Here is a 24,775-nt window from a genome sequence, read left to right as displayed (position 1 = left end):
CTTTTTTCTATTTAATATGAACTGATATTCAATCACATTTACCTATGTCATCTTACATCTAACAAAAAATAATCGATGGATTAGTTATTGGTTTTTACCCAAGAGCCAGCGGCCTGAGTTTGCCGCTCATTAATGAGAAAGAAAAAAGGGGGAAAGGGGAGAAGCGGTTATTTACTTTGAAAAGCTAGGGGCATTATTGTTCATTTCCTTCGCAAATAAATTCGCGGGAAAATTCAGCGGAAACTGATTAACGAAGCTGTTTCCCACTTTATCCCCGCAACCATTACATGCCGCAGTTCCCAGAATGCCCAATACAATATCTTTTAGTCCAATGTTAGAAGCGGAAGTGGTTTTCTGAATGACAGAAGCGCCCCTGAGTTTGGAGGCGAAATTACGTGTGGAACGACCTTGCCGTACCCGGAGATTGTGGTCCTTTTTGGTCATTTTCTTTACCCCCGTGCATCCTTTTTCGGTGGCAACGCTTCTGTAATTTCGAAGAAGGTTGAGGGCGTTATGATAAGGATCTACCGGGAAACGGGATTGACCCATACCGCTCCTTCCAAACCCCTCCCATTTTGGCGACCCGTTTTCCATTTTTGCCATTCCGACGCACACGCGGAGACCGGCGGCTCGCCGGAAACCCCTTGCCTGCCCTCTAAGCTTTCCGGCCAACGGCGGCTCAGCTGTAGCCTTTTACGTCCCTCTGCCGTTCCTCCATCTATGGTTGTTTGACTCCGCCTCGCTGATGGAATATGGAAAACCCGATAGCAGTGGTCTCTCTCTCTCTCTCTCTCTCTTTCTCTCGCAAATTTCATGTTGTTCGCTTTTGATGTTATGACTTACGTTTGCGGAAGCTCTTGCGCTGCTAGTCCGCAGGTGTTCATGTGTTTTCAATGCTGTTTCTTCTTTGATATTTTAGTGGCCAATTTTTGGGCGAGAACGCCATTAATTAAGCTCGTAGGCTTCTTGGGTCGTCTGTTTTGAGATTCCGAGTGAAATGGTTCTCTCCAGGTATAGGATTTCCGGTCTTTTTTGTTCTAGTGTGACGTAGGGTTTCATTTTAACTTTGACGGTACCGCCGGCTAGTTTATTCTAGCTCTTTGGTTTATAAGCCTGTTCGAGAAAAAGATGGACATCGAGCCGTTTCTCTCCTTATGGTTCGGTTTGAAGTTGTGACGTTGGTTTTAAAGGGATCGAGATTCAAATGAGTTGTTTATTATTCTGCCTCCGGCGTAGTTGTTTGTGTTGGATGCTGAGAAGGGTGTCTGCTTCTGATTAGAGTAGCTCTTTTTGTGCCTATGTTTTAGTGTGGATTTCTATTATCGCTTTTCTGTTTGCTTATGATGGTTGTCAATTTCCAGTCTTTTTTTCTCCCACTTATCGGAAAGCTTCTTGAAATTTGTTATCGTTGGAGTTTGACATAGATTACGACTTATGCAAACTGCTTGGAGATCTTTTGGGTTCATAATTAGAAGACTTGTAAAAGGGAAAAGGAGAAGAATTCATTCTGGAAATTGTCGATCTTTTAAAGAAAATATCTGTAAAAACACTTGAATTTAGTTTGTTCTGGTGAAATATTGAACATGGCATTCTTGTTGAAGCATTCTCTTGTTTGATTGCTCTTGTAACTTGTTCATTCCTTTCTTTAGATTTCGATAAATAGATTGGTCCTTTCGTTTTACTGTCCTAGTGTGTGTATCTGCAACAGGCAACAGTAACTGGTGTAATAGATTTGACTTTAATTTTCTGATTGTTCCATGTCTGACGTGTATGCTTAAACAGCATGTACCCTCCCTATTCAGTGATTTGGAACTTTGGAGACCTTTATTTATGATCTATCATGAGCTGACTGGACTACTTTCCACCTGGAAAAATATTGAATGACAAAAAACTTGATTATTTTAACTTTGTTTTTTGGGGTGTCCTATGTGGATCTTTTGTTGCCGTGTAACTATTCTTCTTGATTCAACAAAGATTGAAGGCATCTCTATCAGCGATGCCTGATGGGAAAAATGATTAGGATTGTACGATTTTTTTTTTTTATATCTATGTTTTTAGTCTCAGTCTCATTCTTTTTCATACTCTCCTGTTTCTCTCTTGAACTTGTGGTCTTCGTTATTTTGTTTTTTGATAATTTTCCTGTCACATGGGCTAGTGATTTTTCCTACCAATATATAATGTATTGCGGTAAGGGAAGTTGTTATTGATGATGGTGATCACTTGACCACTTAAGCCCTTTTTTGTTTCGCAACAGGTACAGATGATGATCTCCCTGTGCAAAAAGTCAACAGATTTAGTAGGGGAATTATGCGGATGACTGAGAATATGAGAGCCCCAGCAGCATCAATGCCTCATGGAGGTGCTTCACCTGATATGGAAGAACAAATCCATAACTTAGAAATGGAGGCATATAATGCTGTTTTAAAAGCTTTTATTGCTCAATCGGATGATCTTTCTTGGGTACAAACCTTAATATAGTATGCACGTTATTAAATTTGTTTATGGTGTAATAAGAGTTTCATACCTTTGGCTTCAGCTGTCCAGCTTGAGCAACTCTGCTGCTTAAGCCTTTTTCCTTTGAGTTTGTTTTCGATCCATGTTCTTGGATATGAAATTGAATGCCAAAATTATGCTTCTCAGGGGAAAGAGAAACTCATATCTCAGCTGAGACATGAGCTTAAGGTTTCAGAGGTTGAGCATATAGAAAGCTTAGCAACAGTTGACTCTGATGACTTGGTCCGGCACATAAGGTTTCAGATTATTGACTCTCTCCTGTATATATACGTGCATATGCCTAAGTTCATATGTTTTTTCCAATATGTCAATTCAGGGAGTGGAGAAAAGGAACTAAAGGCTCACATGAGCTGTTGCCAAATGTTACTTATGCATCTGGTCTGGTGCCTGGTCCAACACTTGTGAATGCTCACAAGAAACTGAAGATGGCCCATTTCACAGCATCTCCAAACTGTTTACCTCGCGTTCAATCCTCATCCATGCTTCCATCAGCTTCTCCAAATTATATGTCTCATCTACAACCTTCTGCAGGCTTACAACCGGTAAAGGTGACTCCTTACTGTATAGTGTATGTTCACTTAACAGTGAAGATATTTTTGATGCTGCATTATTTGTAGCTTGTTACAATGTCCTGTCGTTTATATGCTACTGTTTCTGCTTCGAGCCTCAGTATATTATCAACTCAAATATGTTTGTGTATTGCACTTCCTTTCACTGATTGCAATTTTTGTGTAATCTCCATGATATGTGTCTTGAACCTTTGTGCCTTTGACTCATGCATGTATTTTATGGTTGCTTACTATGATAAGGGGCGTTTAAGAGACAAACAGTGGAGTGAAGGTGCGCTTGTCAATGAAGGAAATGTTGGACAATCTGTAAAATCCATGGGGCACACCAGAGAGGTGGCTGTTACAGGTAAAGGAAGGGGTTCACTTAAAGTACATCCTGGCAAGCATTACGCCCCTTCGATGGGTGATGGCTTGAAGAAAGTACCCGACAGGATTGAGATTCGTGAAACACATGTGATCATTCATGAGGTGAGGTGATTGCATGGCCATCTAGTTCAATGACTTCTGCCCTTTCTTTCGGTATTGAAATCCTTGTGCACTTATTTGGTTATTTATGACGAATTCAATATATCAAATTAGAATCGATCCAGTAGGCATGACTTTCCTACCTGACTGATATTCTTGACATATCTTCAGGCAAATTTTTTTCTGAAAAGTGCTTCTATTATTTATTGTAACGGTTAATTTTTGAAGAATTAACCCAATAACCATGACTTTTATGCCTGATTGATTTCTAACTGCAAAACTTGAGGTGATTTTGTTTAAAATAAGTGCCTGTGTTATGTATTGCAATGGATAGTTTTTCATTTAGCATTGCGATATTAGCAGTTCCGATCTACAGTGACTCCTCCATACTCATGGTTCACTAGAATTTAAGAATTCGAGCTCTCATTAAATGTACCAATCAAAAGGGAGGCTAGGGAACATATAACTTTTCTAGTGTGGTAAGAACTTAATAAGATGGTTTCATTGTCTAAAAATGCTGTTAGTCAATGACTATGTGGTTAGCTGGCATTATAATTTATGGCATTCTAAAAGTAATATGATGTTGTGTGGAAATATATGCGCCCAACGATGAAAGGCAAGTTTGCAACTAATGGATTTCTTTGGCAAAACTATGCTACATAGTTACAGAAAACCTGTGTTATTGGTATCGCATGATATGGGCCCGTATCGTGCGATACGTTTCGTATAGGTTTCAAAAAAAACTTATATGATACACCTATGATACACAACACATACTGTGTATCGTAGACATATTGCCCGTATCGTGCGATGCGGGGGCCATATCGTACGATATAGCTGATACACCCTTGTATTGTACAATACAGGATAAAATGAAATTTTGTATTTTTTTACAAAAGAACCTCTTGCTTCATCTTTCTAAACATGTCTTAAAGTTGTGAGAAGGGGAAGTTTTACTAGTTTTTCTACAAAAATTGCCCATTTATGTGATAAATCATTGACTTAGGCGAGAACTCACTGGTGGAGAAGAAGGTTTAGTCATGACCCCATGGAGACGATGCGACCTTGAATGATGATAATCATGATATATTATATGTTGTGAACTTCTAATGTAATCTAAAACACTTTAAAGTTTAAACATTAGAGTTGTGATAGATGCTTGTTATGTTATTATTAATTTTTTATTTCTAATTTCTAAATGTGTTGTTAATATATTATGGCTTATGAATGATGTGATGAGTTTTTTTATATAGAACACATTTTTCTGAAACTTTCTTTGCTTTTCCTGATTTTACGGATTTTTTCTATTTTTTTTCTCTATTTTTCTATTGTTTAAAAATTTTTATGAATAAAAAAATTAATTTACGATACGCTACGCTACGTTTACGATACGTTATGGTACAATGTATAGGTCGGCCCGACCGATACACGTTACAACATTGCAGAAAACAATTAATGCATGTTTCCTAAAAATGAAAAGTCTACTTTTCAATATTTTAATGCTCTGTGCAGTGTTTACTATGAATTATCGATGTAAACTCATGGATTGTTTAGATGAAAGCATACAGAGTTTAATTAAAATATATGGATTAACAAGTTGCCATAGCATCTGCTTAACTAAAGGTTATTGGGATTGAATTTTGTGGCCCTTGGGAAATTAGAAGTAACTTGAATGAAGCACTGTCAGCATGGGCACTGGTCTCCATGCCTTGCAGGAGTTCATGTACCTGACAATAGTATGATTATTGCTTTCTCTAATCACAGTAGGGTGGAAATTGAATAATGGGTTGTCCAAGTACGCTTCAATATCCTTTCAACATAGATTAACACTGCACTTGGCTATTGTCTAGATACCCTGGGCATTGCTTTTATCTTGAAGCAATAAAGTTTCTTGTTTGATTACTTTATCAAGTGGATCACTTCCAGGAAATGCATGAAATTTTTTATCGTGTATTGGCTTCTCATTCCTCTGGCCCAGGTCAACTGACTTGGCCATTCTTGGCTGCTGGACCAGGACAGTTGTCAGCTGTGGTTTTGGTCATTGACAAGAGGTTCACAAATCCTTAGACGCTAATGTGTCCAGCATTCATGATATAGAAACCAAGAAAAATGTTACAGCAGAAGTCATCTCAAGAAGGTTGACTATTTTTTCACCTGTAGATTAAGGGTTCAGCATGCTGTCAGATGGATTTAAGTTTTTCAAGTCATGACAAGATGCACAACTTGTAGAGTAGTTGCTTAGCCTGAGCATGCGATGGTTCTCTCATTATATGATATTTATGGGGATCTCTCCTGAGAGAAGAAGTGAATGGAGAAGTTAGCTGATGAAGGGGCATATAAACGAGAACACAAACATTTAGACAGTGACAGAGAGTCTAGCATCTATGTTTTCTCTATATTTCTTTTGTATTTTTCAATACACAGCGCAAGTTAGCGTCCAGTGACAAACATTTCACAGCCATTAAAATTCTTGTTTTCTGTTTTTGTTTCTTAATTTTTATTGATTTGTTGTGCGGATTGTACATTAATACCTGAATTCTATGGAAGATTGTTCATTCAAATTGGAGTATTTCCTTTCAAGGATTTAGTGCACTCCTTTGCCATCTCAGGCCAAAGAGGGGATTGTATCTTCCTCCCCTTTTTGTGCATTGGCTTGTGCTAGATTGTTCATTTGACTTGGTTGAGCATTACTCAGTTTCCTTTTCTTGTGGCTGGAATTATGTTGGACAGGTTGAGAGGGTATGTGGAGTGGAAAACCCTAATCCTGCTTTGCTGGAGAAGGCCAAGTTGATTCTCAAAGTAAAACCCTCTTCCTAGTATACTCGTTAGCATTTCCTTTTAGTAGAGCTTTTTTTTTCCCCCTTCTTCGAGGATCAAATGTTAGCAGAAATTGACATCCACGTGAACTTGACTTTGTATACAGGAGCATGAGAAATCCCTCCTTGAAGCTATTGCAAAGCTTGAGAGCATGGCGGATTTAGGTGAGGCAATAAACCAATAGAAAAGTAGGGTGTAATATTTATAACAGAATTATGTCTAATGGCATATGTCTAATGGCATGGGCCTCGCCTGATTTGATTGGAAGAGTTCCAGATTCTGCAATATATATTGCTACATGATGTCCTGTTAAAGTTAGGAGAGTATTCTGGCTGTGACCATTTAGACCTTTCATATGATTTCAGGTGTATGGTTTATTTTATAATAGCCAATGATGGAAACTTGGGGTTTTGCAGGATCATAATTGGAGAGCCTGTTGCATGAAATGAGGAGGAGAATGTGTTTATTTGCAGGATTATTATCTGAATGCTGGATTGAATGTGTTTCTAATAGTCCAGATTCATTTTCTCTGGATTTTGCAAGCCAGTATTTGGGTTTCCTTTTCTCCTCCGAGTTTTCTGAATATGATCTGTTTTGAGTTCCTTGGTCAATGCTCATATATGTGGTTCATGTCTGGTCAACCACTGCATAGTTTTCTGATGAGAAAGAGAAGGTTGGTTGTGCACATGGGATTCAACATGGATGTGCATAAAGCGAACGTGTTTGCATGGCTGTCAGGTCCGAGGTTTTGGTCAGGGTCAGCGTCATAGAACGCAAGGTGGTCTGCTCCACCTTATGAGTCTGTTTCTGTAATATAGATTCTTCAACCTTGTAGCTAGCCTGTGAACTCAAGGAAAGATCTTTAGTATAACCGTGGGTATGAATCTGAAAATACTTTTCTGTTCCCGTTATTGGAGAACACTAATTTGTTAGTCGTGTTTGTTCTTTGCTCCTGAGCATCTCTGCTACTGGTTGCTTTCTAGGAAGGAGTGATGGACACCGGAGCGTTGTGTTTAGTGTTCATAATCATTGATCATGACAAATACAATGACGCAGGTTTTGCAGATTGGGTTGGTGCCTTACTGAATGTGCCATGTGTAACTGCTGAAGATATGATCGGACAAGAAGCTTTGGACGTGCGAACCAGCCTGATATTTCCTTCTCGTTGTGAAAATTTGTCCATTGATGGTAGTCATACTATTGGACGTGTCTTTCATGTTTGATTATCTGTTGCTTTCAAGTGTGCGATTTTCTTTGTGAATTTGCCATGCCAACTACATCAGGGCTGGTACTTTTCAGATGACAAACTATCCATAATTTCTCTATCTTGCGGTGAAAATTTCAGGATTTATCTTTTACCGATGTTACCAGAAACGCTTTGGAATCAGCCTATTCTGCAATTCAGCCAAATCGGCCTTGAATTGATAATTTTTTTTGAAAAGTTTGAAAGAACTTTATTCAATTTTTAAAAGTTAAAAGGGACGTTGTGGTGGGCCATTGAATCTAAATGGGTTGCCCCTTTTTTTTTATTTGAAGGGACAGATCAGGCTAATTTCGAGAACATTAGTTTTAACCGTGAGCTTATGTGTTTTGTTTATGCAAAGTCATCAATCATTATTCACATCTATTCAGTTCTCCGGTTGCTATTTGTGCCAAAGTGGTCAATCAGGGAGGAGAGTTAATTGAAAAAAATATATACATTGAAAAAATTGAAAATTTTTAGTTCTGTTATGTATTGTTTTGATTCGGGTTTAGTTTGGTTCTACTCGGATCTAAAAGTTAGATTTTTTGGTCCACCTTTGAAAAAAAATCTTGGTTTCGCCCCTGGTCAATCTGTTAGGAAGGAGAATCTTGAGTGTTCAAATGCGATGCGAAGGAAGCAAAGGGGTGGCTAGTTGTCATTTATTGCAATATAATTTTGTTCAAACTGCGTTGCAGCCCTTGTATTAGCGAACAGCTTTGCAATCATTCACTATTGTCCATGAGCTAATCGCCTTCATAATAAGGAAATCCCTCATGCAAGTTTAATTGTGTGCCTGTGTCTGTGTGTATGTATATGTGCGTGGTCGTGATTTACATGGACATGGAGAAACAAGGGCTGTGAAGTTCCATCTTTAGGCCTGTTGGGCTAAAAAGATGTTGACAACTTTCTTCTGCTTGATAAATGATTGTTTGGGTTTGCAAATTAAAGAGGGACCAGATACTGTGGACCCTTTCTTATGACGTCTTACACGAGCTCAATGTTGTCGGTATCTGCACATGCGTCTCCCTTCATCTTCGTCCTCTTCCCTCAGCTGAATCGCCATGCTGTGTTTTTTTTCGATCCCGGTATATAATGTTACTACGAAGAGAACTGTTCTGCAGTGAATATATTCCATCCACCCCACCGGGCAGTCACTCCTCAGCCGGTATTGAAAGGCCACATCATACTGAGTTTGCATGACAGTGCCAAGGCATGCCATCCTGCACCGAGCCCTTTTTCATGCTTCATATACATTAAGATTAAAACGCGCTTATGCATTTGACATATTGATTGTCAGTCGTTACTGCATGCACATCCCGGAAAGCTTACTCCTACCAAATTCTTGGCCTCTGTCCGTTGAAGAGCGTGCGTCCGTTGAGCATCAGGCCTTTAAACCTAACCCCATCAATTTTAAAAAGTTAGGAACTTTGTCCGCATTTTGGGGTCTCTTATCAGTTTTCCAGGATGATGCTTAAGCCTTAGTTAAAAAGGGATCAGAAAAGGTTTTATCCAAACCAGTCACCTCCTTTGGTGTGCGGGCTAGTGTTTTAGGCACGCATGGGAAGAGTACTTTGAAGGTGGGTAATACACAAAAATTACAGGAAAAAGCCCTTTGAAAAGATATTCCGGTGGACGTGAACACATTGTTTCTGAGATCAGTTTGGCGTATGTTAAATCCCCACACGGAGACAAACAAGAAGTTGGCGATAGTTTTTGTCGCCTTCGGGGGGTGCTTATCTGTTGTTCCACTCGTGCATGCATGGCCATCACGATCGCTTGATCAGAAGCATTGCATACATTTTCTATGACGCTGCTTGGAAATTAACCTTGCTCAAATTTATCATGGATTGTCCATCTCGTCCAACTCGTTCCTTTTGACAATTAAAACAGTTGGTTGATGTTTCATAAATCTGCTTCATGAATTGGAACAAACTCATATTATCCTGCTACATAGTGTTTTGAAACATATTTTTTGTGCTCATGAACCAACTGTAGACCCCTTCTATCTCACGCCCACCAAGAAACCAAAGGCTGCTGAAGTCCACGGACAACGGGGACTTGTGGGCAACTCGAAAGCAATCATGACTGGGAGAATTCACGGAATCAGTGAGCCGGCCACCATTTGATTCATTTTATGACACATCAGTTTGAACCCGTGAGTTGGCTTGGGAGATTAAAGCGAAACAGAAATTTAGCCAACAGTGTGCCAGTAAAACTTTTTTCTTTAGACCTTTTTGTAGTTATTTGGGAGAATCACCACAAGTAATTTCGTATTCGCCGATATCACACGACATCACCTCACTTGCAACGGACACAATTGGACTGTTGCGACATCCGCGTCATACGTCTCTGCCACGAGGCAGCCCGACTCTGGACGCTTTCTTGCTTTATTTTTTCTACTTGAACTTGTATTACCAAATGGCATTGATCCAGGACCAGAACAATCTTCGACATGTACTGCTTTGTAATTGTATTATCCGGATCGCGTTTTGGAAGGTTCTGGTTTCGTTCAAGAATGAGAAGGGGCTCCGACTCCTCAGGTTGCAGCCTATGGGGATGTATGTAAGAAAATGTGATCTCGTCAACTTGGTAGGACTTCGTTTGGATGGATCGAGATAAAGAGCGGGACCGGGACCTACATTTTCCACAGAGAGAGAGAGAGAGAGAGATTCAATCTGCCCCGAGTTCCAACACTTGTATATATAAACAAGAGATTCAACAATGCTTAACAAAGCCAAAAAGCATTACAGAAGTAGATGCTTTTAAAGGCAGGAAGTTTTGACCCTCGTTCACGTACAGCCAACTCATCACCTTGCCCCTCGTTCTATCCCTCTATAAATTAAGAAGCTTAAGTCCTGCAACCTCTCTCCCTCCCTCTTCTCTCTCTCTCTCTTGCAGGGGAACACCGTATGGCAAATCGTTTCTCCATCTACCATGGGAGGAAGACCCAAATCTTATTGAACGTCTCCTTCCTCGGTCTCTTTATCTTCTACCTCGCAACCCTTCTCTCCCCATCCCCTCCCCTCGAGTTCAGTCTCAAGCGATCACAACAGTCAGATGACATCCAGGACCAATCCTGCACGTCCATCCACAACCACAAGGACCATGCCACCAGCTGCTCCTACATCAAGTCCCATAAGAGCTGCAACTCCCAAGGTTACATCGATTACCTTGCAATCTTCTACTGTTACTGTGGCAAACACCCCACCTTAGGCTACATCCTCTTCGCCGCATGGCTTCTCATCCTGTTCTACCTGTTGGGCAACACTGCGTCGGAGTACTTCTGCACTTCTCTGGAGGACTTGGCCACCTTGTTAGGACTCTCCCCAACGATTGCAGGCGTAACTCTTCTCTCCCTCGGCAATGGTGCACCCGATGTCTTCTCCAGCATTGCGTCCTTCGTTAGCGCCGGAGGAGGCGAAGTCGGCCTCAACAGCGTGCTCGGCGGCGCATTCGTCGTCTCCTCCGGCGTAGCCGGAATCGTTGCAATTTCCGTCAGTTCGAGCGGCGTATCTATCCACCGGTCGAGCTTCATTAGAGACGCCTGCTTCTTCCTGGTGACAATCGCTTCCGTCCTGGTGGTTCTCGTGGTGGGAAGGATCAACCTGTGGGGCGCTCTGGGTTTCACCACCATCTACGTCGTCTATGTTTCCGTGGTCTATTTGTCCGATTATCTCCACAGGAAACGCGAGGTGGCAATATTGCTTTTTGATGAGGAAAACGGTGGTCTCAAGGCACCACTTTTAGCAGCCGGTAACGAGTTCAAAACGCATCCACCGGCAACCACTAGCGCTGATGGGGGAGTTCGTAACTGGTTTTCGCGGTCTAAGCCGCTAGCCCTTCAGATTGGTGCAGCCCTTCTGATTCCCCTGTCACTGCCAAGAAGGCTTACGATCCCCGTGGTAAGTAAAGAAAGGTGGTCCAAACTGTTCGCGGTATGCTCGGCGTTCTTGTCGCCGGTGTTCCTTGCGGCGATATGGGGCCCAAAGGGCGCGCAAGCGCGGCTGACTGTTTACGGCATCGGGTGCGGCGTGGGCCTGGCGATGGGGTTAGCCGCCTGGATCTTGACCGAGGTTTCGCACCCACCAGCGCGATTCGTATTCCCTTGGCTGGTTGGTGGTTTCTGCATGAGCATGGCTTGGACCTACATCATAGCGGAGGAGTTGGTGGCGCTGCTGGTTGCGCTGGGGAAGATCATCGGCATAAGCCCTACCATGCTGGGGCTCACGGTCCTTGCCTGGGGGAACTCGATCAGCGATCTCATTGCCAATGTGGCACTGGCGGCCAACGGCGGGCCGGCCGGCGCCCAGACTGCCATGTCTGGCTGCTACGCCGGCCCCATGTTCAACACCTTGGTAGGGCTGGGCGTGCCATTCGTGCTCAGAGCCTGGTCCAGCTGCCCGGACTCATTTGTCGTGCCGCAAGACCCTACGCTCTACGTGACGCTGGCGTTCCTCGCCGGCGGCCTGCTTTGGGCACTTGTCATGTTGCCTAGAAGGGGGATGATGTTGGACAAGTTCGTAGGCATTGGGCTTTTGGCGATTTATCTGTGCTTTCTCTCTTTTAGATTTTCCCAAGCACTTGGTGTCCTTCGGCTTCATCTTGGTAAGGACCATGAATGAATGAAGGCGTTTAATGCAGGCCTTTCTTGATTTCTTTCTTCCTTTCTTTCCTTCTTCCCAATGTACATTAATTCTTGTGAATTCGAGAGAACAATTTCCAAGAGTGACGGCCAACAAAAGGGCCAACACCAAGGACGATCTACATTGACTGGTGTTTAACTGTACACAAGACAAGTGAGCTTCAGTCTGAATCAATCTTGAAGATTGCCATTCTGCAGCCAGCGAGTCGCCTGACATGCGTCATCATGTTGGGATGCAAAGAGGCGCATCGGCAACAACTTTTTCTGGTGAAGAGATTGGCATCCGCGAACGGTGGTTGATGATCAGATGGATGGTTGGTAAAGTTGCCACTTTCTGTTCCGCGGCGGGTACATGCCTTTGATTACAGTACTACACCAATCTCCTTGCAGGAAGGTCTGGAACTTGGAGTTTTCTGGGGGGAAACACTGTTGGGGCAGTCAACTACTGGGGCAGCTAAGATTCCCAGACTCGGGAGACTCTCTTCGATCGCCAAGCACAAGGCCAGCAGTACGACTCCTTATTCTTTAGCCTGCAAATAAAAACAATCCCACCCCATCAACTTTCCTTTTTTACCAAGAAAAAAGGACTATTCTCCCCCACCATGATCGTGGCATTTTACTCACTTGTTTAGTTTTATTTGAACTTCACGAATCGCGTGTGATGTAGAATGTAGTGAATCCTTGCCTAGGAAGCAACTTATGACCATTATTATATAATATCTACGGTAGGTAAGCAGCAAAGACTTTTCTGTCTTTCTCGTACTAAATTTAATCTTGAAAGTTTTAACTCGCTATACGGCATACTGTATGCATGTGGAAGTCATTAGGTGGATTCAATAAAAACAAAAAGTAGAGAAGAAGAAAGAATGGCATGCAGGAAAGAATACATTGATTACTAAGATAAGAAACATTCTGATATTAATTTTGAATGTCCTTCAGCAATTCTTCGTCCCTGATCGACTCATGTTAATGTAGAGCAGATTTTTTTTTATTGTTACACTGAAATGTCATAATTTATGAGAACAGACTACCCAACAGCGGCACCAGTGGTCTAGTGGTAGAATAGTACCCTGCCACGGTACAGACCCGGGTTCGATTCCCGGCTGGTGCAGTATGTCTTTTTATTACTTTCGTTCTTTTTTCCAATGGGAAAGTCGACGATCATTTTTGCGGTGCAGCTTTTCTGCCAAGTTTTAGACCCAAAGACTGATGACAAGTCTCAATCATTCTTTCAATTGCATTTTTTTTTGGCACAATTACGTTTTACAAGTATGAAACTTGTACTCACATTCAGGAATAATTTGATTCAGCAGTCATTTATGTTTTTTGAATCATGAGGAAGAACAACATACCTATACGGTTAAGCTTTAGACAAACGCCTAAAAATTTTATTGAGTAGTAGTCTAGTAGATCACTTTGGCTCCTCGCCAGGCCTATCCTTGTACTCGGTGCCTGAACCCAACCGTCTAACCTGATTCATTAGGTCGATACTCCCATCTTGGTTGAGATGTCACCTTGTGTCAGTTATAAGTTCAATACTTTAATGTGATGGATGGACATGTTTGAATTATGGTTCTAGAGATTTTTTATATTTTTTGAGGATTGGATGTGTGAGAATATACTTTAAATTTTCGAGTTTCTTTTCAACTTTCAAGATTTTTAGAGGCGTATCAATTTTGTGGATTTACTGTGAACCATAAAGATTAGATTTTTGTGGTTAGACTTTAAAATCTGGAGGTCTATTTGTAGACTGCATAGTAGCACAGAAGCGAGACAACTCAATTTTATGAAAAGTATCGTTCCGGATTCCTCCTCCGCCCCAGACGCACGTGTCTCTTGGTCGATTCAGTCAAGAGTTCACAAAAATCTATTCGTTCACCACTTTTCTATTTTGGCCGTTTAATGGTCCACAATATTTGGAAGAGGAATACATTTTCCTGTTACAAATTCAACTGAGCTTTCTGTTCAAAGTCTCAAACCAAGTCGTTGTTGTGCCCAATCCTGGATCGGTAGATTTTTGCGTCTGTATAGATATGTCCAAGGTCACGATGCCACCGCCTCCCGCCAATTCCAACCCCTTCAAATTATCGACTTCTAACGCCTCCCAGTTACCAAAATTCCAGGAATTTGCTTCCGAACTCCAGAAATGCCTCTCTATCAGACATGTCAAAGAGTTTCACGCCAGATTCGTGAAGACCAATTTCTCAGACGACGTCTTCCTTGTTACCAGACTCGCCCACAGGCATCTAACTTGCGGGAACCTCGTCTATGCAAGGAGAATTTTCGATAAAATGAAGAACCCACCAATTTTTTTGTGGAACGAGATCATCAAACATCATTCGAGACGCGGGCTGCATCAAGAGTCGCTTAATGTCTTCCGATCCATGTTGGAATCTGGAGTTCATCCTAACGAATTCACTTTCACCTTTGTTTTGCCGGCTTGTGCGGCCGTGAAGTCCGTTTCGGATGGATATATGATTCACAGCCTTGCGATTCGCCGGAATCTTGATTCCAATTCGTTCGTCGCCACGGCCTTGGTTGATATGTATGCCAAAGCAGGCAATGTTTCTTGTGCACGAAAGTTGTTCGATAAAATGCCTCTGAAAGTTTTGGCCTCATATAATGCCATGATAGGTGGTTATGCCATAAACGAGCAGTGCGAGAAGGCAATGGAGATTTTTGATGTTATGTTGAAAGAGGGCGTTGAAATTGATGCAGTAACTATGGTTAGTCTGCTGCAGGCTTGTGCTTATGTTGGTGCTCTTCAACGTGGAAGATGGATTCACCAACATGGTATGAGAGCGAAGGTTCCAATTAATGTTTATGTTGCAGCTGCCCTTATACATATGTATGTACGCTGTGGGAGTATAGTGGACGCACAAAAGGTTTTCGACGAGATGTCTGACAGGGATCTGGTTTGCTGGACTGCAATAATTTCTGGGTTTGCTTTGCACGGGCTTCCTGAAATGGCAGAATCAATGTTCGTACGCATGGTGAGAGAGGGCCTTAAGCCTGATGGGGTGACCTTTGTAGGCATGCTGACAGGATTCAGCCATGGTGGAATGGTGGAGAAAGGACGGCAGTACTTCAACTTGATGTCAGAGAGTTATGGTTTGCGCCCTGGTCTGGAGCACTACAGTTGCATGGTGGATATGCTTGGTAGAGCAGGAAAATTGAAAGAAGCAGAAGCGCTTGTAAAAAGCATGACTGTGAATCCTGATGCAGGAGTCTGGGGGGGACTTCTTAATGCTTGTCGAATTCATAAGAATGTGAAGATTGCAGAAAGAGTTGTCGACGAGCTTTTAAGATTGGAACCAGAGAATGCGGGTTGGTATGTCTCGATGTCAAACGTGTATGCTGCTGCAAAGCAATGGGATGGTGTAGTTAGAATGAGACTGATGATGAAGGAGAGGGGAATCACAAAACCTCCAGGTTGGAGTTCTATTGAGGTTAGTAAGAGAATTCACCGTTTCACTGTCTTTGATCGCTCTCACCCTCAGTCAGATGCAATTTATAGAACACTAAATGACCTGGAGGAGAGGATGAGAAAGATGGGATACGTTGCAGAGATGAGTTGCGTGCTTGGGAACTTTGAAGAGGGAGGATTGAAGGAGGATTTGCTATGTGGGCACAGTGAACGATTGGCAATAGCATTTGGGATTTTGAGTACACCGAGTGGGGAAGTGCTTAGGATAATAAAGAACTTGAGGGTATGTGTAGATTGCCATACCGCAACAAAGTACATCACAAGAATTGCGGAGAGAGAGATTATCGTGCGGGACGCAAAGAGGTTCCACCATTTCAAGGATGGGAAATGTTCGTGTGGCGATTATTGGTGATAATTTGAGGGCCTCTAATTGATTGTTCATGGATTTCACAACACGTTCATGAGCTTGGCATGATGCGCAGGTTCATAACTCATAAGTTGGTTTCTTCTTGCGTTAGATGTGGACATGTCTGCAGAAGAGACGATCATGAGCATTGAAAGATTGTAGAAGTGGAAGTTGAAGCTACTGCCATGGGCACGGCAAACAATAGCGATTAACAGACGGGAAAGAGGGGGTGAGCACTTCAAGTGGACGTTCATATGAAGATTTTTCCTGTGACCAACTTGGTCAGCAAAAAGCAACCGTTTGGCGATTCTAATAATTCCGCTATTTTTCCTAAACGAAAATATTTCAATTTCATTTAAAATCGCACATTCGCAGTTCCTTGTACAGTTTTATTTTTGTTCTGTGTTCAAAACTGGTTGTACGTAGCATCCAATCTGCTGCCAAAAAAAAAAAACAGTGATAGAGAGATAAAGAGGAGAATATGATGGGAAAGAAAATTTGCAAACTCTGAGAGCATAATCAGGAAAGCTTTTTGAGCCTTCATGCTGTAAGCCCAAAGAGACCTAAAACACCTAACGTTCACCACTTGAAATCCACCTTGCTGATTAATCCACTCAAAAGGTTGGACATCAATTAAGGGGTTGGAACTGCTGTTAAATTCAGTTGATCTGGAGGATCCTGAAGATCATATTTGGTCAGAGTATCATTGTCAGGATCAGCTTTACAACGCCCAGTTGAATTCGATCGGTAGCAAATCAATTCAAAAGAGCCATGGATAAGCTTTTAGCTATTTTTTAAAAATATTCTATTTTTTTTTCTTTCTAATGCGTTTCTATATAATTTTCAATTTTTTTTTTTTAGAAAAGTAAATCATTCTCTTTACCGATTCACAACCGATTCATCAAGCAGGCAGCTCCACTGATTAGATCAGGAAACCGATCTTTATTTTGTGTGTGTGTGAGAGGGAGAGAGACAGAGACAGAGAAAGCCGAAGGTGGTGGCCTGGTGGGAGGAGGGGGAGTCCTTGATTCACAATTCTGGTCAACATGAGAACCTTTTTGAGCCTGAAGTCCGAACTCTGTGATCCAACTCGCTGGCAGCGTGGAACCCAGAAAAGCCGATTGGTCTTCCTGCTTTTGAGGGCGTTTGCACGGGCCTCCCCTTATAGACGTCGTTGAGTAGTGGGGGATAGGCCATCAGCAAGGGAAAAAAAACAAGCGGAAGTGGTGATTCGAGTTCTGAGCTTTTCCATCAAGAATCGATCACTAATAATGGAGGTGTCCGCCGGGATTTCTACTATTCGATCTCCATCTCATTCTGTTTGCCCGATCCTCGAACCAATTTGTCAGATTCTGCCGAAACCTTCCACTTTGGGAGCCAACGGCAGAGGGTCGTCGAGAGGAATATGCAAACCACCCTCTCGCAACGGATCTGTCTCTCGTTCTCATGTTAATCAGGTCAGTAGGGCCGTCACTTCTCCTTGCTTTTTCGTGCTAGAGGAGCTGGAATTAGGGATACTGATAGAGGCTCCTCCCTTGGGAATTTAGGCATATCGGTTGGTACTTAATTGCTTGTTTTGGTACTCCGGGATGTTTATTAGCGCTTGCTTATTATTAGTGTTATCTGTGAAAGAAATTGGAGATTGGAACTGAAAGTGCGGATATCAACTATGTTCTGTTGAACATATGATCGCCCTTTTCCCCTTTCATTGGATCGGAAAATTAGACCGTTGGGTTAGTTTCTGAAATAGGTGACTTAATGGATCTGTTCCCAATCTCTGAGTGACATCTGACCATCATGATGAGAAAGATTAGAATATAGAATGACAAGTTTGAGTGTTGATTCAGAGTCCACACCTCAACAGCATTAGTCCCCATTTATCACTTTCTCCATGTATGGTGCTAAGTGGTAACTCTATAACGTTGTTCAGTTGTTATTTACATTACATTAAGATAAGATTGTTAAAGTTGTATTGATATTACACTAAACATTGCAAAGTTGTATGGACATGGCACTGACATTGTTGTGTACTTCTGTTGTATCTTTATAGAGACTCATTTGCAGCATTGGCCTGAGATTTTCTCAGGTAAAAAGATTATGTGAAATCACTGCTCGATTTTTCCTGCCTGAGAATGACATTTTCTGAATTTTGACTATGTAAATTGCTTACAGTGCTTTCATCGCGTTGGCAATTTTGATTTCTATTGTTCAAAGAGATTAATAGTTAGACGTACATGGATGAGATGCATTTGTCATTGCCTCTACCTGATTCTTTAGCAAACTCTTTCAAATTAAGCTAAGCATCATGGCCTCCAACAACCGTTGCAGGTTGATTCAAGTTCGCCAAAATGCAGATGCGGTTTGGAATCTTTGGAATCTTTGTTCTGTTATGACAAACCTATTCCCGAGGATGCCATTGAGGAACCAAGTGGTATACCGTTGGCTGCAAAAGAAATTGGCAACAAACCCGGTTGCATTCTTTGTGAAGCAAAAGGTGTTGTTTTGTGCAGTACCTGCTCTGGTTCTGGTTTGTATATCGATTCTATTCTGGAGAGCCAGGGGATCCTTGTGAAGGTCCGGTGTCTGGGTAAGAACCTAACCTTCTTCTGATTGATAAGGAACCACTGAAATGAACTGTAGTTGATGTAATCTGCTGATAGCCTTTTTTCTTGTCTTCATTTCATTTGTGGGAAGTAGCGTGCGCGCGCGAGAGAGAGAGAGAGAGCTTCTGCACTTCAAAAGCATGATCATATTCTGCCAAATGGGGGGAAACAAACTCGTGTTCCTGTTCTCGTGCTTCTAAACAAGTTACTGGATGATAAGAACGATACTAACTTCACAATCAGAATCTTTTCTCTGTTTTTCCCTTTTTTCTCTTTTCCTCCTTTTCATTTGATATATTTGACTTCTTCTTATCTATATTTTTCTTATTAGTTCGCCTGAAGACCTTTTATTTTCTTTTTCAATCTGTCTAATTATACATAGGATTTTTCATCAATCTTGCAGCTAATAGTTACCATGAACCTGTGTTTTTTTATCATTTTATGTTTAATTTTTGGCCAAATGAAGAGCAACCCTATTTGTCACAGTGCGATCTTTTTACCTTTAAAATCTTTGCTACTTTGGTATGTTACTTGGGTAGAATTGTTCAATGATGAAAGAATATGTATAATTGGGATTTCAATGCTGCTCTATGATGCTTTAAACTTCTCTTTACCAACAAACTTTGTCTGTGCCTAAAATAGGTTGTGGAGGTACTGGAAATACCATTTGTTCAGAATGTGGAGGACGAGGCTTTCAAGTTTCAAGCAAGAGCATGAAATCTTGATATGTTGGATTGTTAGAAGACTTGGAAGTTATGTGTGTCTTGGCAGATAATTTTCATTTAATCATGTATGAGTATTATGTAAATAATAATTATGTAATCTGAAACAGTAGTCAGTAGTGTCTGTAAAAAGCATAGTAGTTTCTTTCCAATCAAGTCGAACAGCCTTGTAAAATACATGTAATGTATGCCTTTTCAATATTTTATGTCACTCTAACGTTGTTGAGTAACCTTTGAACTTCATTTGCTCTTTCAACGCTTGGTGTAACTATTACGTGAAGGATGGCTTGAAGAATTTTTCATGGCACTGCCCTTTGAAGAAATACTGTGACAATTATGCTTCATTTACGCAATCGACATTAACTTTTTTGTGATGTATAAATGCAATGTCTTCAGGAGGAATGTTGTAAAGTTTGGACTTTGGTTGCCAGCATTACACATTTGAAATAGGTTCTGCCTGCGCCTCGTCGCAAGAACACATGGGATTCAAAAAGGGAAATTAGAGGGCGAAAAGCTAAAGTTGGCGCTATTTTGTTCAACCCCACAGAGACAGTATGGGAAACCGTGAAAGCGGAAGTTTGCATTCTTTTGGCAGAAGAAAGTTAAGTAGAGCACTGCGGACAAAACTTCAGTACCTTAATGCTCAACATGTCTAAATAATACACACACACCACACTGTCCTGTTTTCAAAGACTGTTGCCATTGCTTTTGCAACTTTAGAGTACGCGAATCCTTTTTTTATTTAACAATACCGTGACTTCGAGTCTCGTTCGTTATGTTTGCTGAACATGGAGCAACATGTGATATTTTAGAAAATTCCTTTTAAAAAAAATTAAGGATAAATCATTTATAAATTATAATCCACCTGAAATTTTAATAGTTCTTAATATGTTTAGAATGTAAAGGAAGAAAAAGTGTGGCATCTCTTTTTCTTTTTGAGATAAGCCAGTTTACACCAACAGTTCCACTCCAAGCATCAAACGCTTGATTTCTCCCCTTCCCTCTTAAAAGGGTCTTTAGCGAGTTCAATCCAGCCAAGCATACAGGGCTCCCCTATCCACCATTTACATTTGTTTTTTTTTTTTTTGGGTCTCTTTGACTTGTTCTTTTGCAATAGAATATTGGTGTATGTGCTTTCTCACGATATTTCCAACCTTGCCCTCATGTCAACCGTAATTTCTCTACTTCCTAAAGTTGCACCAGCAATTTGATTTGACTTGGGTGGTTCAACCGTATGCTGGGTTTCTATTAATTTCTGTGGCATATTCCTTTCAAACATCATTGGTATTTGCGGCCCTTTCTCAAGAAACATACTCGGTGGGGTTAGTTTGCAATCTTAAACTAAGAGCCAAGTTGCCGACCTGCTTACCATATTGGATCTTCCGTCAAAGTGGTTGGAATCATTCATGATATGGTTGATAAGTTTGTGGGGCTAACGCAATTCAAGCATTCATACAATGTTAATGAGTGTACTTGCCATTATGTGCCAATAAATATTGTGAAGAAGCTAACCCCCAATTGCTTCCAGTCACCTGTCTGGAATTTGAGCCTCCCAAATTGAACAAGGTCAAGAATCTGAAACCAGCCTCCATTAGGATAACCTGAAAACCAGCTTGATAAATTAATTCATCTAAAAGGAAACCACGGAAATGCCGGTGTGAACTTCATCGAACTTTGGGGCTTTCCAACACGCAACTTGTTTGCATCGATACAAGAACTGCTGCACCCACAACAAGAAATAGACATCCTCCCCAATGGGACACTAACCGCTCCAACCAACCCATTGACCCCAGAGTTTGGCTTCTGCCTACATTTTCCATCTTCTGCCCCACCTTTGAAGCCGCCCATAATTCTGAGATGGCTACTCACATTCTCATTTTCATGGTTCCCAGGCCAAGCCTCTTCATGCTAAAATTAAGCCCCAAGAAGATGACAACGCTTTTTTTCCTTCCACTTTTCTAAATCGAAGAAGAATGGAAAACATAAAAGAGATGAGAAAATTTAGAAATGTGACGCTTCTTTTTGAGTTTATAGGCGACGATGTGGCCTCTTGACAAAATTTCTTCTTCCTTTATTTAATAACAAAGGGGTCAACCAAGAGGCATCAACCCCATTATTGCTCTCAATTACGTGTTGTGAAAAGGTTGCTTCGCACCTACTCATTACTTTTAACAGGGATGACGGTCGGATCGCAGGCTGATCATGTCCAACGAAAGAAAAAGATTTGACAAGGACAAAATATGTACAAGAAACCGATAAGATGCAAGAACCTTTTTTACGGCACCGGAGAGAATTTCCGGCCAAAAAATTGTATATCTGACGTTGAAGATGCAGTTGGACTGCGTGGATGTGCGCAATTGCGCGTTCACGGAGTCTAATCTATGGTATGCATGAGCTTCAGTTTGACTATGCTCTACTAGACCAAGCACAGAGTTAGGCATGAGAAAGATGATCTTGACATGATGGGCTCAGGCGTCGGCAGCCTGCAACTCTCGAACCCGGTCGCTAATGGTCGAGTCGAAGAACGAATTCTGTGGGTTCTCGGCGTACATCACATGGTATGCACCCACACAAGCTTGCGGCCAGGCCATGGCGATCCGTGTCTGCAGTCAAACACTAAGTCAACTCCTGAAAGGAAAGCAAAAGCCAAGAAGACGAGTCGAATTGTCGATGTCGTGAAGCCGAGGTTAGAAGGACTCACCATAAGGTAGCCGATGAAGAAGGCAAACAGGGAGACGGAGGCGGCGACGCTCCGGTGGGTAGCGAAGGTCCAGGAGCCAACGGCAATCAAGCAGAACGCGCCACCGGCTACCCCGGCGGCGAAGCACATCGGTCCGGTGAGGTCCGTGTCGGCGACGGCGGTCAGCTGGGTCCGGGTCAGTGACTCCCAGGCCCGGCGGGACGCGGGACGGTAGGACATGTTGTGGAGAACCACGTGAACCAATCCCCAGTTGTTGGCGCTGGAGTGAAGGTGGTCGGTGATGCCGCGGTAGCAACCGGCGCAGGAGAACAAGAACTCGTCATCGCGGGCGACCTTGCTGATGGCGCGCCCGACGAGCCTGAGCGCGGCCACCGCGGGCCCCACCAGAGCGCACAGGCACGCGCTTCCCAGCGACCGAGCCGCTCCCTCCACGGCCGCGCGCGGCCTCATCTCCCCCCCTAGCGCAATAAACTCTCCCGCCGTGCGCGCCACCGGCAGGTGCACGAGGCAGCGCGCCACCCCCACCGTCCACGAGAGGTTGGCAAGGAGGGCGAGGGCGTAGACGGCGGCCAGCGGCCGCGCTACCGCACCGACGAGGCCGGTGACCCAGAACAGCGACCAGGCTCCGGAGATGACGGAAACGGATGCCGTCCACGTCAGCAGGCCAGGCTTGCACCTGGGGCGGACGGCGGAGAGGGAGCGGAGGAGGAGGTCCGAGGAGTGGGGGACGCGCGGGGTGACCCAGCAGGCGTAGATGGATTGGAAGACGGAGAGAAAGAGGAGGACTGGACCGAAGGAGTTGCCGCCGGCGGTGGAAGTGCAGAGGACGAGGAGGGCGGCGGTGAGGGAAAGGGTGGGACTGATCCAGAAGGCGTATTGGAGGGAGAGGGCGGGGTGACGGAGGGTAAGGAGGAGGTAGGAGAGGGAAAAGGCGAGAGAAACGGGGACGGAAGTGAGGAGGGGGCGATACCAGATGAGAGGGCGGCGTAGGCGGTGGCGGGAGGCGGAGGAGGTGCTGCCGATGGCGAGGTAGAGGATGAGAATGGCGAACGCGAAGAGGTGAAGTAAGAAGGTGAGGGCAAGGAGCTTCTCCGAGAATGGTTTGGGGAAGAAGGAAGCGGTGAGGGCGGGGTTGTCCGGCGGTTGCTGGGGGCCTTGATGTAGCTGCCCTCGTTCATCGGGTCGATTGGTAAGCGGCGGGGTCGTTTTCTCACCCTGAGAAAGGAAAGCAGATTAAATTAGAAATGAATAAGAGAAAGAGTGTGGTTCTCTTCTTGTCTAATCTTGTTCTTTATGATGCTGCAACTTGAAGAAGAGGGAGGGAGGTGGACCTGCACAGGGGTGATCCTTCCGTTTCTTTGATTTTGGTTTCTGCTGCTGCCGATTTCTTGCTGGGGAGGAGCCTCCATCGCAGAGTTCTCGGGGAGACCCATCTCTTCTCTCTCTCTCTCTCTCTCTGATAATGAGCTTGGAGGGAGAATGATTGGTAATCGCGGCTCGGGCGATCGAGGGGGAAGAAGGCTGGCGATGGCGATGGCGATGGCTGTGACGTGGACGGAGACACTTCAGCAGGATGATCGGGACTTTTATTACTTTGTCACGAGAAATGATGGAGCAAAGAGAAAGAATATAAATGAGATCCACGGAAGGGTTGGTTGGAGCGGGACGTGGGAAGTGAGGCACGAGGGGAGAGAGTCGAGATGCGGATGGATCTCATCTCACTCGCCGTCGCCGGGCGACTCCTCCTCATCTATCGGACCACCAACAAGACCCACGTCTTCTTCTTGATTCCCTCCTCTCTCTCTCTCTCTCATGGCTTCCACCTCTACACCCAGTCTCCATTTTAATCTCTCTTTCTTTTCATGTTGGAAACCTAATATTGCTAAAATTTGAAGCAGTTTAATATAAAATGTACTGATTGAGCTTTTCCATAATTTTTTTTTTTTACCTCCTAAAAAAATACATGTAAGTGCCGAAAATAGCTACTTTAATGCACATGTTATACCTGATGAGTAAAGTCTATGAACTCAAATTGTTGGAATTGTAACTTTTTAAATAAAAACAATAAAGAATTTGAAAAAAGAAAAAAAATACGCAAATAAACTCCCTGAGGGCTGCAGGCAGGCAAGCATGTGTTGCTTTAACGTCAGGCTAAAGAAACGGCCAAACCTTAATCGACCCTTATCGGGCTTTTGCTTCTACCGAACGCCCATGTCAATGTTCAACCGACTAGTTTCAAAAGGAGGAAGGTATTACGAAGTTCAATTTTTTTTTTTCCTATAGTCTTTGAGATTTAAGTGGAGAATAGTTTTATTATTTGCAATAGAAATATTAGCATCTCAGAGAATTAAACTAATGATTGGATTTTTATTGGTCCGCTAATCCAACCAACTATGCTCCTCATTCCGCCACCTAATAATGGAAAACTGGTGACGCACCTCGTATTATTTGCAAAGGTCATACTTTTCAGGTCACTCCTTTTTTCTTTTCTTTTTCTTTAAATGCTGACCAGTGACTTCGTACTGTACATCAGGCATATCTGGTCTTCTTGATTTGGACTTTCAGGGATATCAGGCAGATTAGATCTTAAATAAAGATTCACGAAAGCGAAAAAGTCCAAAGAGTTTCATATGCAAGGGAGAAGGTCCGGCGCTGCAAACACGTCT

The 24,775-nt window shown here is 42.8% G+C and overlaps 5 protein-coding genes and 1 non-coding gene across 8 annotated transcripts; 5 read left to right on the top strand and 1 right to left on the bottom strand.

Moving 5' to 3' along the window:
- The first annotated feature begins 546 nt into the window (after nt 1–546).
- Nucleotides 547–7,690, top strand: LOC116249321 (protein EMSY-LIKE 3-like). 3 transcript variants are annotated; one of them, XM_031622566.2, is made up of 8 exons: nt 547–773; nt 2,255–2,460; nt 2,641–2,750; nt 2,831–3,062; nt 3,324–3,551; nt 6,279–6,347; nt 6,472–6,529; nt 7,422–7,690. In XM_031622566.2, exons 1-8 carry the CDS (start codon nt 746–748, stop codon nt 7,586–7,588), a joined length of 1,098 nt encoding a protein of 365 aa, XP_031478426.1. In that variant the 5' UTR covers nt 547–745; the 3' UTR covers nt 7,589–7,690. The 3 variants fall into 3 exon arrangements, with proteins under 3 accessions (XP_031478426.1, XP_031478427.1, XP_031478428.1); XM_031622567.2 differs by having other exon boundaries at nt 549–773; nt 2,831–3,056; XM_031622568.2 differs by lacking the exon at nt 7,422–7,690 and adding an exon at nt 6,782–7,297 and having other exon boundaries at nt 551–773.
- Nucleotides 7,691–10,294: 2,604 nt separating this feature from the next.
- Nucleotides 10,295–12,264, top strand: LOC116247044 (cation/calcium exchanger 1-like). Its single transcript, XM_031618991.2, has one exon. The coding sequence runs from the start codon at nt 10,518–10,520 to the stop codon at nt 12,228–12,230; it is 1,713 nt and encodes a 570-aa protein (XP_031474851.1). The 5' UTR covers nt 10,295–10,517; the 3' UTR covers nt 12,231–12,264.
- A 1,026-nt stretch (nt 12,265–13,290) lies between these two features.
- On the top strand, nt 13,291–13,361 carry TRNAG-GCC (transfer RNA glycine (anticodon GCC)). Its single transcript has one exon. It is a non-coding gene; the product is annotated as a tRNA-Gly (tRNA).
- A 671-nt stretch (nt 13,362–14,032) lies between these two features.
- LOC116246726 (pentatricopeptide repeat-containing protein At2g01510, mitochondrial-like) lies at nt 14,033–16,897 on the top strand. The gene has a single exon (XM_031618561.2). The coding sequence runs from the start codon at nt 14,284–14,286 to the stop codon at nt 16,087–16,089; it is 1,806 nt and encodes a 601-aa protein (XP_031474421.1). The 5' UTR covers nt 14,033–14,283; the 3' UTR covers nt 16,090–16,897.
- A 187-nt stretch (nt 16,898–17,084) lies between these two features.
- LOC116246734 (uncharacterized) lies at nt 17,085–19,651 on the top strand. Its single transcript, XM_031618578.2, has 3 exons — nt 17,085–17,540; nt 18,412–18,670; nt 19,329–19,651. Exons 1-3 carry the CDS (start codon nt 17,355–17,357, stop codon nt 19,409–19,411), a joined length of 528 nt encoding a protein of 175 aa, XP_031474438.1. The 5' UTR covers nt 17,085–17,354; the 3' UTR covers nt 19,412–19,651.
- Nucleotides 19,652–21,605: 1,954 nt separating this feature from the next.
- On the bottom strand, nt 21,606–24,047 carry LOC116246727 (uncharacterized). The gene is made up of 3 exons (XM_031618562.2): nt 23,441–24,047; nt 22,110–23,324; nt 21,606–22,011 (listed from the first exon to the last, which is right to left on the bottom strand). The coding sequence occupies exons 1-3, from the start codon at nt 23,540–23,542 to the stop codon at nt 21,877–21,879; spliced, it is 1,452 nt and encodes a 483-aa protein (XP_031474422.1). The 5' UTR covers nt 23,543–24,047; the 3' UTR covers nt 21,606–21,876.
- Nucleotides 24,048–24,775: the final 728 nt, after the last annotated feature.

This window comes from Nymphaea colorata, chromosome 2 (genome assembly GCF_008831285.2).
Source record: "Nymphaea colorata isolate Beijing-Zhang1983 chromosome 2, ASM883128v2, whole genome shotgun sequence".
Classification (NCBI taxonomy): Eukaryota; Viridiplantae; Streptophyta; class Magnoliopsida; order Nymphaeales; family Nymphaeaceae; genus Nymphaea; species Nymphaea colorata.
The sequence above is the reverse complement of the archived record's forward strand: the minus strand, read 5'-3'. Positions and strand labels throughout refer to the sequence as shown.

What these genes read in the sequence shown, in the direction of transcription:
- LOC116249321 (XM_031622566.2), top strand. Translation starts at nt 746, where the DNA reads ATGGAATATGGAAAACCCGATAGCAGTG. An exon ending in CAGGCTTACAACCGGTAAAG is followed by an intron (nt 3,063 to 3,323) that starts GTGACTCCTTAC and finishes TACTATGATAAG; the next exon opens with GGGCGTTTAAGAGACAAACA. An exon ending in AGGCCAAGTTGATTCTCAAA is followed by an intron (nt 6,348 to 6,471) that starts GTAAAACCCTCT and finishes CTTTGTATACAG; the next exon opens with GAGCATGAGAAATCCCTCCT.
- LOC116247044 (XM_031618991.2), top strand. Translation starts at nt 10,518, where the DNA reads ATGGCAAATCGTTTCTCCATCTACCATGGGAGGAAGACCCAAATCTTA.
- LOC116246726 (XM_031618561.2), top strand. Translation starts at nt 14,284, where the DNA reads ATGTCCAAGGTCACGATGCCACCGCCTCCCGCCAATTCCAACCCCTTC.
- LOC116246734 (XM_031618578.2), top strand. Translation starts at nt 17,355, where the DNA reads ATGGAGGTGTCCGCCGGGATTTCTACTATTCGATCTCCATCTCATTCT. An exon ending in CTCGTTCTCATGTTAATCAG is followed by an intron (nt 17,541 to 18,411) that starts GTCAGTAGGGCC and finishes CAACCGTTGCAG; the next exon opens with GTTGATTCAAGTTCGCCAAA. An exon ending in TGTGAAGGTCCGGTGTCTGG is followed by an intron (nt 18,671 to 19,328) that starts GTAAGAACCTAA and finishes TGCCTAAAATAG; the next exon opens with GTTGTGGAGGTACTGGAAAT.
- LOC116246727 (XM_031618562.2), bottom strand. Translation starts at nt 23,542, where the DNA reads ATGGGTCTCCCCGAGAACTCTGCGATGGAGGCTCCTCCCCAGCAAGAA. An exon ending in GAAGGATCACCCCTGTGCAG is followed by an intron (nt 23,325 to 23,440) that starts GTCCACCTCCCT and finishes TTCCTTTCTCAG; the next exon opens with GGTGAGAAAACGACCCCGCC. An exon ending in TCTTCATCGGCTACCTTATG is followed by an intron (nt 22,012 to 22,109) that starts GTGAGTCCTTCT and finishes GTTTGACTGCAG; the next exon opens with ACACGGATCGCCATGGCCTG.